At 33.8% G+C, this 12,201-nt stretch overlaps 1 protein-coding gene across 2 annotated transcripts; it reads right to left on the bottom strand.

Annotated features, from left to right (window-relative positions):
• Nucleotides 1-9,681, bottom strand: LOC145556421 (actin-interacting protein 1-1-like). 2 transcript variants are annotated; one of them, XM_081618078.1, is made up of 7 exons: nt 9,210-9,681; nt 8,286-8,447; nt 6,939-7,125; nt 3,718-4,137; nt 2,361-2,768; nt 1,233-1,695; nt 1-349 (listed from the first exon to the last, which is right to left on the bottom strand). In XM_081618078.1, the coding sequence occupies exons 1-6, from the start codon at nt 9,605-9,607 to the stop codon at nt 1,438-1,440; spliced, it is 1,833 nt and encodes a 610-aa protein (XP_081474204.1). In that variant the 5' UTR covers nt 9,608-9,681; the 3' UTR covers nt 1-349; nt 1,233-1,437. The 2 variants fall into 2 exon arrangements, with proteins under 2 accessions (XP_081474204.1, XP_081474212.1); XM_081618086.1 differs by having other exon boundaries at nt 1-268.
• Nucleotides 9,682-12,201: the final 2,520 nt, after the last annotated feature.

The following is a 12,201-nucleotide window of genomic DNA, read 5'->3' as shown; positions in this document are numbered from 1 at the left end:
TCAAAATGGCAGTAACACATCAAAATTAAATAAAACATCCCACTTCAAAAAGCATCAAACTGTCAAAATCTTTCTAGTTATAACCACAATTTTATCTACTCAAACCAATAGAAAGCTGTTGCTATACAGTTTCAAAAGTGAAGAGGGTGTAACACACTCCAGAAAACTTGGGAGACTATACAATGTCTCAGCACTAAACAAGTCTGGAAATAATTCCCTTTTACGCTTTCCTGGTCTGAATTCTTCAATCTTCACACTAAAGCCAACTCTGAAAGTGGGAAAACAGAACAAATGATACTTGCTAGTATAGAAGAAAAAAACCATAATACAAAGATCCACCAATGCGAGCCTGCGCGAGATAATTAAGCAATGAACATACGTCAAAATCCATTCCAAATAAATGCTCCTTCAACTATACTGTTACAAGTTCAGAGGAATCATATAGACATTTGATTTACATTAAGCAGATAAATATTTCACTAAGAACAGAAAAATGCTACTCCGTATCCTGTTTTATCTAGTTCAACTATACTGTTACAAGTTCAGAGGATAAGAAACGCCATTTCCAAGATTTTTCCACCATAGACTCCATTAATTGTCTTTTCTAGATCACACATCACAGCTTAAATTCCTTCTTGATTTAGGGAGCAATTGCAGATAAATCAACAAAGTACGGGCATGTGGACAACAGATTCAAATTTGATCAAAATTTTAAAGATTAAAATGAATAACGCATGAACAAGTTATATGAAGCATATCAAGCATCTACAACAACGAAATGCTGAAACATTTCCATATTTGTACACACATGTAAGAATTCCATAGTTTTCAAAATTCCAGTTTTCTAAATAAAAAATTCAGTCGACAGACAATGTTCATACATAGTTGTCCATCAAAATGTCAATCACAGGACAGACTTATTTCGAGTCTGATTCACAAGGATGGGGTCTCCTTTCATCTAAGTGCACATGTTAAGATAGGGAATCTTCCATTGATAAAAGCAGGTTGCAGCTGTTTCCAAATACTCAAAATAAAGAGGGTAATTTCAAAGAAAAACTATCAGGCAACAGAATGAATGCAAACAACTAAAGATATTTCCAATGTGAAGCTGTAACAAACAAATTTACGTATTTCCTACAAAACCAGAAAGTCTAGGAATGACCTAAACAGCCACTCAAGCAACAGCATAACACAAAAACAACAATTATTAATAGCAATGCAAGAAAACCAACCTGGCAAACAGAAAACTTGAGCAATAAATACATTCAACCAATACCCCTATCCTCTCAGTTCGTTAGGCTCTGAAAAGTATGCAACCTCTGAATCCAGAAAATCATGAACCAGGCAAAAAAATATATCACTACATCATGATAAATCCAAAATAATACTCATTCTGCATCCAAAAAGTAGCTATTTCGATTGCAACTTAATTTCTCTTCATTGTGGGGTTATTGCCCATAAACGAACACAGCCATCCTCACCCGAACTGTAGATGCTGCATTCATCAGCAAATTCCACACCATAAACTCCACCCAAGTGAGCAGCCTTTACTGTTGTCCTAGATGAAGCAGGTTTTCCAAGTTCATAAATTATGACACAAGTATCAAGAGATCCAGTGGCAACCATAGTGCTTTCAGGGGACCAGGCTAAGCAGTTAATACGAGCAGTATGGTACAGCATGTTATTAAGCTTTACCTGCAAGCACACATTAGAATTAAAGAAAAAACAGATCACATCACAAGAAATTGATGCATGTATAATTTTTAGGTAGTTTATGATATCAACATATTCTACTATCCTCCAAAATAAATCCAACTATAGTACTATGGGAATTTAGGTTGATTTTTCTGTTCATTTAAAATTGCAACATGAGGGGAGTGCACAAAAAAATTAGGTTGTAGGAAAAAGAAAGGGATAGAAAGAAAGATTACAAACTTGCCCATGTTAACGATGTGATTACAACCATTAATTAATATTTCTCACTAAGGTTATTATGGGAATTTGCAATAAGAAAGAAGACACTTGTTATCCTAAAATGGATGTGTTACAAAATTGCACTGTAAATCACCCTCTAATCATACATTGTTTTTCTTCACTGTTCATTGATAAAGCAAAGTTTACAGTTCTGTGGTCAAATACTCAGAAAGTACAAGGTGTCATGCCCAGGGAGAACCAGAAATTAGAATGGGCAACCTGCTAGTAATCTGCAGCACCTTGAAAGGGGTTTGTAAATATATAACAAATGAAAAAAGCTTTAAAAATCAATCAATTGGGGAGGATATCAGCATTTCAGTAAAGCAAACCAGCTGCCTTCCATTTACAAACAAGATGGGAAAAGAAAAGGCCATTTTTCAACATACCTCTCTGGTAGAACGATCCCAAACAACAGCCTCTCGGTTGGCATCACCAGAAGCAAACATGGAAACATCTGGAGAGTATCGTATCACAGTAATGGCACCCCGATGCTTTTCCAGAACAGCTTCTTCTGTCAAAGTATCACCAGACACAGAATATATATGCAATTTTCCATCTTGGCCACCCAATACAGCTTCAGTTCCATCAGGTGAGATGGCAGATGCTGTCACAGTAAATCCAAGGTCAATGCTTGACAAAACTTTCAAACCATTAAGAAGCACTGCTCCTGAATCAGTAGCAACTAACACAAGTTCAGGCACATTTAGAGCAACACTCAAATCCTTTGGCTGGCTTCCTATATCAACATGCTCAGCAGATCCACATGTATCTGCTTGGATGGGAGCTCTCCACACCTAGCACTCAAACATCATGGAATCAGAAACTACCATACATCCCAGAAATACAAGTTGAAAGCTTCTGTTGAAAACAAAGCACCACAATGTGGACAGTTTTTGTCTTAAAAGATATCAATACAGCATAACTGCACTTTATCAATAAACCATGTAAAATATATGGAAACTTCAAACAGAGTAATGACACAAATATACCAGTGTGCACCAGTAGGGATCAGAACAATTATCATGTAACCATAAAAATAGAACACTCTGAAATCACACTTGCAATGCTCAAGTATAAAACAATCAAAGGGTAACTACTGGCAATTTAGGTGTTCTGTATACGTTTACAGAATTTCCTACAGAATGTTTAAAAAATGAATCGCAGGTGAAAAATTGTAGAAGAAATCGACTCATATAAGCTCAACCAACTAGAAATCTCCAACAACTCCTCCGCATAGAGCATTCGTCCTGAAATAGAATTTTTGAGAAAGGGTACTTATACCACTAGCCCAGTAGATCATTGAAAGAGTCCTTAATGATATAATAATAGCACAATAACGCATCTTCTGCTTAGAAAACCTATATACTAAAAACAAATCCTGGAATAGGTGACCTACAAACTTTCCCAGGATGTTTATATGAGGGGATTAAGTGTAGTGGAAAAAATTGTTGGTTTGTGTAGCCAGATGTCACTGTTTGCAAGCACCACATATATTCTTAATCACGGCCTAGGAAGAAGCCAGAGTATTATCTATATTAGAATTAACAAGGCAACAATTAACCATGTAACAATACTAAGAGTTGCTTAGGGTGGGTGACCTGTTTAAAAATTTCCCATGGTGCACCTAAACAAAGATTATTGTGCTTGAAGCAGATATATAAAACTTAAGTGGGCTATCATCATTTCTAACACGTAAGCAATATGTGGTAACAATTTGCGGTCAGAAAAATCCATAATACTTACCTTGTTATCAAATCCAGATAAAATGATCTCGCCTTCCACAGCAATACAACATTTAATGGGTGCATAATCCTTCATGTTTATATTGCCAGAATATCCGACACCACGGATCCATTTAACTACCACTCCATCATAGCTGCATGAAAGTACCATATTTCGATCATTCTTGAAGATAATCAAAGAAGAGACATTTTTAATATGTCCAGAGAGAGTACGGGGAGCTTTCTCCAAATCGCTTGCTGAATATACATTGATAACACCACCAAGTGAAACAGTAATTAGATGATCATTCTGCCAAAGACATCCAACTAGCATGTCCTCTACTCCGCCAGATCCAGAAATCAATGTTTTAATAACCTTCCCATTGCCATCTTGTGAAATTTCCCATATTTTGGCAGTTTTATCCGCTGATACAGTCAGTACCTAAATAAGGTTCCATTAGTATAGAGTCATAGACAGCTAATTTGAATAATCTAACAAGCAGATGCAGCAACACAAAAGAAAATTAAAATGAAATTCAAAGTCTTTTCATATAAATTCAAAAGACTATAATTAGGAAGAGACATAAACCAAGCCAATTAGAGAGCTACGATACAGACCACTTTTCCTTCTCTTTGATATCTTCTTCAAATTTGCATTTTACTTTAATCAAGCTGGTACCCCTTAACTATAGATCATTCCATAATCATGCAAACTTTATGGAGGAGACAGGAGATGTCTCACCAAATGAGAGAACGAATAAACAATTACTCCGTATTTAAGAAATGTAAAAACTACTTTAAAAGTTGAGTGATTATGTTAATTTAAGAAAAAAGGAGAGAGGGGGGGGGGGGGGGGGGGAAGAGGGACAGAAGGATGAACTTCCCTAATTGGGGCATAAAAAGCAGATGGCAATAAATAAATGAATGAGGAAAGCTGGTGATACTGGATTTAAGCCCAACATCCAAACTAGTTGGCCATAATCATACTTAGTATAGAAAAAATGGACCATATCTAAGTCATTTTTTAGGAGACAACTGACAAGTTATGCTTAATGGAACGTCTCTAAGTAATTTTATAATCTTCATTTCTAGTCATTTTCAATTTTAAAAATATAAGAAGTAATATTTTAAATTTTAAAATATAAGAATCGAAAAATAAAAACAGTTCTTGTCCTATCCTATCACAAGGGGAAGTTGGGCCTGGATAATGTATTTTGCCAGGAAACAGAGAAAACTACCATATCTAAGGAAAGTTCTAAAAATGGCAGGCAATTGTACATGTTATGGGGTCATTTCACCAACCTTTCTCACAAAGACCTCCTAAGAAGAGCTTTACTGCCATTTCCTATATTAAGCTTTGAAAAGTGATCAGGTTTGTTGATTTGCACCTAGGTCTGCCTGATTGCTTCTATAATGACCAGTGCAGTTGAAAAGCTGTTGTTTCTAAGGCTATAAAACTCCACTAGAATATTTTAGCAGCAATGAAGCAAAAGATATTTGCAGTACAACACAAGAAGAGTTAAAAGACTAGATTAAAGGGCCTTGTTTTATAAGAGAACATTACGTGAAGAAGAAAATATGTACTCGGTTAGATAAGTTATATAAATTCCATGCAAATAGTGATCACTAATGATGCAGGAGCATCTAAGATTTCCTTTCTTGACTCTTTCAGTCGTTCTTGATAAGTTTTAATGTTTCTTTAAATGGAATTTTGCTCGCAAGTTTTTACCTTTCGCTTGAAAGGGTTTTTCTTGTTTTAAGCACCTTAAAATTTCAATTTCTTTAAAGTTCTTTAGGTTTCCTTGATAAGTCATGCGTTATTTCAATTAACTAGTTTTTTAAAAAAAATCTGATTTTTAGTTAGACAGTTTAGTTTGATGTGGTTTACTTGGAAATTTGGAATTCAAGTTAGAGTAGAATTAGTTTTCCTAAACTTAGTAGGATTTTATCTATTATATCTTTTTCTTGTAAAGCCTATAAATAGGCCACAAAATTATCAATAAAATTCAAAGTTTTTGTTTTGGAAATTAATCCTTTGAGCACTGCTTGTTTAATTGTTAATCGAAAACATCACTTGTTGTGACTTGTGATCATCCTCTAGTGGTGACTAGGAAGAGACCCTTGAAAATCTCAAAGATGAAATGCAAGAACCGAAACTCGGCACTCAAATAGCATTTCTTTCTTCACTCTTGACATACAAAAAGCCTTAAATCAAATTTTGAATGTCAGTAACACTAAGGCAAGACTCAAGAATGTTAGGCAAGCAAACCCAATTATCTATCATCTAATTGTTTTCTTTCTCTAGATATTTTATAGAACCATAGTCTTTATCTCAGAAATCACTACATTCTACGATAACTGGTAACCAACAATTTAAACATTTGAACTTCTAACATTTCATTAAAGAAAAATTAACATTCCAGGCTTTCTAGCTAACAAAAAATTATCCTCTATGGCTATATTAATTTCCATAATTTATAAAACTGACATAAACATCTGCAGTGTAACAGATTAGCATGATGCTTTCAAGGTTTAAGCCTAATATTTTACAGCAACATTGTGAAATCAGGATATTTTAACTGTTTTCTTGGTTAATCATCTGTCTTACAAAAGTGGTCAGCTTTTCCTCATATATAGAAATAACTTTACTAAGAATTTTCTCGTCCCCAACCCACCAACAACACTCCAAATACCTCAAAAGAGGTGCCTGCCCTTGGCAGGATGAAAGAATAAAAGTGTCAAATTAAATATGATGGCAACAGAAGAATGATCAATTAAATGAACCGTAGTTGATGTTGTCAATTAGTAATCCAAAAAAAACAAAGAACAGTAAATCCTAGATTCTTTTAATATCAAATAGAAAAGAGAAGAAAAAGGTCAGTCAACAAAATATATTGAAAAGAGAACCACTTGAAAAGTAACCAATATGTTATCCCTCCGTTTCACAATGATCTTACCATTTGGAGTCTTTTGACTACCAAAAATGATAGAGAATCTTCTAAATTCCTCTCCCATGTATAAGAACATAGTCATAGAGGTCTAGTTTGGTTCGTCTCAGTAAGAACATTATTAAAATCCAATTTTTATAGTTTTTGCTAATGTGAAATTAGATATGTTCGCAATCAATCGGTATTCCTGAATGGGAAGATCATTATAAAACAGTCAGAGTACATACATAACACATAAACAAGGCATGACTTGCAACACAGCTTATTCTTTATCTTCCTACAACATAACAATTACCTGCTTACTATCTGGACTCCAGCTAACAGCGTAAATACTACCTTGATGTCCATCCTGTGCAGAAAGTTCCCCAAGTTTTTCTCCTGTCTTTCCTTCATAAATTATACCTTTCTTATCAGAACCAACAGTAATGAATTTGCTCCCATCAGGAGAGAACCTCACACAGTTGACAAAATTTGAGTGCTCCCTACAAATTAATAGACAAGTTAGTTCCAATGAAAACTTAGTTCAGCAAACTGACAAAATCAGCATGTTTCAATTATCAGCCTGTTTAAGAAACATGGAAAATTATATGATGAAGATTTGAGCCCAATAGTTAAGGAATCCTCTAAACATATTAATGAGAAAAAAGAGTGACCCAATCATGCTCTAAATTAACATATGCAGCCAGGAAGATCCAACATAGAGCGACACCAGATGAATGCAAGATTCAATACTATTTCCTCCCAATCATAGCTTTGATTGAAATTGCAGAGTCATTTCTCAGACTACAAAACAAGAAACACCCAGCCATACTATCACCAAAGTTCCTCCTTTCATTTCTTCCAAAGTTCACATCAGATATCAATAGGTATGACAAAACTAAAGAAAAGCAAACCCAATGTCATGGTGGAGCCAAGATTTTAAACAGTGGTAGGGCACCGTACTATTTGGAAATCCTCTTATCAAACCACATTTTTACAACTTCGTCAGTTCTCTACAAGTTGCAACAGTTGGAGATTTGCAGTTTGCACAATTCACATTCTCCCATTCTGCCATTTGACCATGATTGTTGATTTTGATGTTGGGAAAAATATAATCATGTGGGGTCTTTTTAGAAGCGTCTCAATTTGTACTTTCACAATATCAAACTTTACTCATCTATAATTAGATATATAAAGGGTTGAAATTATGCATTAACAAGCATGAAAGTCAAAACAATGCAACTAAAAGCGAACGGAGGAAGTATATTCTCTGGTAAGACACACACCTGGATTCCAGGGCAGTCCACCTCTCTAAAGGATGTGACAATCCAGTCCCCCCTCCCCCCAAATCACACACACACAAACACACCGTACAAGGGCATATGATCCTATATCATAAATCTGGAATTGGACATAAATACCATTGTGCGCCCCCCACCCTTCAATAAAAAAAAAATAAAAAATAAAAAAATAAAAAAATAAAAAACACACACACACACACACACACACCATACAAGAACATAGGACTAGAAGGTTGACACAATACGATGTGGTCCATATAACAATCTTCTTATAAATTAGACAACGGCATGTAACATAATGTTTCAAATATTATACCAAAAACGGCCACATCAAACCACAGAAGTACTATAAGAAAAAGAACCTTTGAGAGTGCTTAAACTTGAAAGGAGGGCCTTCATAAAAGTTCACCAAAAAGTCTTCTCCACAGGTAACAATCCGGTATGGCCTTGATGGTTTGAAAGCACAACTAAGAACCCGCCTTGAATGACCATCAAACTCTCCAACAGTAGATCCTGAATCCCACCTGAATAAAGATCATCATGAAAAGTAAGACTACTATTTCAATCATCACAGCAAGATAATCTTTGATAAAGTCAAGCACATACAGAACTTATGGGAAATTGGGAAGATAATCAAATGAAAAAAAAAAAAGAAAAGAAAAAATCATCAAATTGATTAATGGGGAAAATATGCTTTCCTTGGCAACTTGCATGAAACAATGATTGGAGTAAATTAGCATAGACACTTATGAGAAATGATTACAAAGATAACAAAGGCCATCAGATTAAAGAGCTGCAAAAGAATAGATACTTCTACTAAGCTCAATCAAAAATCAAACCAATAAAACAAGTCAATAGAAGCTAAGAACACAATTATGATTAGAATACAACTTTCCTACCATTAATACCATCTCTAAATCAGCTTACCCATATAAAATGCCACCCTCAAAATCAAAACCACAACAAATTCTCGAACAAATTCTCTAAATCAGCTTACCCATATAGAATGCCACTCAAAATCATAACCATATCAAACCACAGAATTCAACAAGACAACAAACATATCCAAACAACACAAATAAAATTCAAATAAACCCAGCATTTGTATAAACAATTACCAAAAATTCACAATCAATATCATCAGAAGAAAAAAAAAAAAATCACAATCCAACATCAAACAATTTCAAATTCCACAAAAAATCAACCAATCAGTCAACCATAACAACATTGCTAACAAACCCATCAAAATTCAACACCAATCAATCAATTAAAAAAAAAACACTAACATGAAAGCTCGAACCAACGATTTTCCCTTGCCATCACCAGAAGCAACAATCCGAAGACTATCAGGACTCCATTGAAGATCATCAATCCGACCGGAAAGAACCTTAAACTCATTCTTCAAAACAAACCCATTATGGGTACCCCAGATCCTAACGATCCCAGAAACATCCGCAGAAGCGATCCATTCACCATTAGGAGAGTATCGTGCAACAGTAACAGGATAAGCATGTTCGCCATAAACCTCAACATTCTGAGGATTATCGAGGTTTCGGATGATCACTGATCTTCCATTGCAGTAGAGAATGTTGTTTGATTTAGGATCGCCGGAGATTAGGATGCCGCGACCACGCTCTGTTGAAGGTACGCAAGCGTATGTTTCAGAGAGATGAACTTGCGCCATTGAAGGAGAGAGAGGAGGAAGATGGAGGAGAGAGAAGAAGAAAATGGAGGAATGTAAGAAAGGAAGAAATTGAGATTGGACAAAAAAGGGGGAATTTAAATCATTATTGTTGTTGTTAATTTGTTATTGAGAACTAGCCTTCTGCCCCGTGCGTGCAATGCACGTTTATTAATAGGTATACAATATATATAATTATTTTTTAATATATTTATATTGGCAAATGAATAGTTTATAGAGGAGAAGAACCAGTGGAAATTAAATGCAATTGTAGTAGAAATTAAACTGGAGGAAAGTGAACCAAACAACCTTCAATCATTATACATGTATTGAATTAAAGTTTTATTTTTTTTCATATGAGAAAAGGGAATAAAAAAGGAAAGATTAAATGAGGTGACATGTGGCATTGGAGAAAAAAAAATAATATGTACATGTGGCATTATAAGGATAATGGTTTTTGTTTTTAAATACTAAGTATAGATATAGATATAGATTTTGTGGGGACACGTGGGAGTGAAATTTTTTGAGGGGACAGATTTTAACCCGTTTTGGGGTTTGATCCCGAGCGGGAGTTTCAACGATTAAACTAACCACCAATTAGTTTGCACCCTTGTGCACCTTAAATAGGTGTAGCAACGTAGCCCAAAAACCTAATTACACACAACCCAATTAAAAAAAGCCCTAAAACTAAAAAACACGGAAACTGTAATACACCCACCCACACCCAATAAATGTAATATCATTTCCAAACTCAAAAATCTTCTTCTTCTTCTATATGATTTTCTCTCTCCTCTTTTTCACTATCTCTCCTCTATTTCATTCTTTCACTATAAAATTGCAAAAACTTCAATGGACATTAGGAAAGAGATGCAAAATTAAAAGGATCCTCCCTAAAAAGGCAATTTTATGTAAATTTCACTTAATTTTATTTGAATTTATATGATTATCACTTAATTTTGTTTGAATGTTGTTCGAAATTTATTATTGGAATTGTAAAAAAAATTAGTGAAATCAAACGGATATTTTATGTTCACATTTCGAAATGCATATGTTTATATTTTGAATTCTTATGTTCATATTTTGAATTCGTTTGTAAACTTTCTAAAATGCTTATATTCACTTTCTAAATTCATATGTTCATATTTTTTTTTATGTATGTGTTCACCTTCTGAAATGCTTAATTATGTTCATACGCATTCAAAAATGAACCAATGCATATGCTCATATTTTGAATTCATATGTTCATATTTTTAGTACTTATGAATTATAATGCATATGTTTCATAATCATATTATTTTTATTTCTTCAATTTTTTATGTTCATAATAAAATGCCTTATATTCATAATAATATTTTATATGTTCATAATGTAAATATTTATAGTAAATATTTGTTGTTTTCATTAAGTCTATTTATGCATATCTTCTCTCTCTTAAATGCATATGATCATATTTTTTAAGCATATATATGTTCACCTTTTAATTTGTTATATTCACTTTAAGGAAACCAATGCTTACGTTCATATTTTGAATTGTTATGTTTACTTTCTGAAATGCATATGTTCATATGTTTTATGCTTATGTTCACTTTCTGAAAAGCTAATGTTCACATTTAAGGGAACCTATGCATATGTTCATATTTTGCATGATTATGTTCATTGATAAAAAAATGCAGAAAATCAAATGAAATTCATACACAAATGAAATTGATCGAAACTAAAAAAAGAAATCAATTCATATGAATTCAAAAAATCAAATAAACAACCAATTCCATATTGTAAGTAACATATTCAATAGTTAAATCGAAAAAACAAGAAAAATAGGAAAAAAAAAAAAAAAAAAAAAAAAAAAAAACAAAGGAAAAAGGAATTAAAGAAGGAAGGAGAAAATATAGAGTATAATTTGTGAATTCAAAGATTCATATATACCTTAATCAATCGAAATTAAAGCACAAAATCGAAAAAATTCATACTTAATAACTACTTTCATGTTGTAAGAAACAAATTCAATCAAAAAAGTGTAAAAGGGGGGAAAATTAAAAAAAAAGAGGAGAGAGAAAATAAAAAATGAAGGAGAAAAATAAAGGAGAAGAAAGCTAATGTTCACTTTCTGAAAAGCTAATGTTCATATTGTGCTGTTGTTACACCTATTTCTAGGTGCATGAGTATGCACCTAAGAATATGTGACTAACCACCACTCTCTCTCTCTCTCTCATTTCGAGTTAGACGGAGTATAAAACATATTTCTGGGCCTCAACCATCACCTTAAACTTTTGGTTGAGATGGCCCGTGAGCATGGTATCGGAGCCAGCGTGATACAAAGGTCACGGCTTTGAATCTCATCAGCCCCTTCTTCAAAATAGAATTAATTCGCACCAGGTATGGGTGGGCCTGTGTTGCATCCACATTTCAAGCCTAAAGGGCCTTTCATGTGAGGGGGAGTGATAGAGTATAAAACATATTTCTGGGCCTCAACCATAAGCTTAAGCTTTTGGTTGAGTTGGTCCTCTAACAAGACGTGTCAATTCAGATAAATACAAGTTAATCTTTATTATTGACAAAATACAATACTCCGTAATTATAAGGGTAAAATCGATCTT

This window comes from Chenopodium album, chromosome 1, assembly GCF_948465745.1.
Source record: "Chenopodium album chromosome 1, dcCheAlbu1.1, whole genome shotgun sequence".
NCBI lineage: Eukaryota > Viridiplantae > Streptophyta > Magnoliopsida > Caryophyllales > Amaranthaceae > Chenopodium > Chenopodium album.
The sequence above is the reverse complement of the archived record's forward strand: the minus strand, read 5'-3'. Positions and strand labels throughout refer to the sequence as shown.

Bases quoted from the DNA above. Each gene is read 5' to 3' on its own strand.
- LOC145556421 (XM_081618078.1), bottom strand. From the start codon at position 9,607: ATGGCGCAAGTTCATCTCTCTGAAACATACGCTTGCGTACCTTCAACA. The intron at 7,126-8,285 runs GTTCTTTTTCTT...ATTAATTTGTAG, and splicing joins AAGTTTAAGCACTCTCAAAG to GGAGCACTCAAATTTTGTCA. The intron at 2,769-3,717 runs GTAAGTATTATG...TTTGAGTGCTAG, and splicing joins TATCTGGATTTGATAACAAG to GTGTGGAGAGCTCCCATCCA.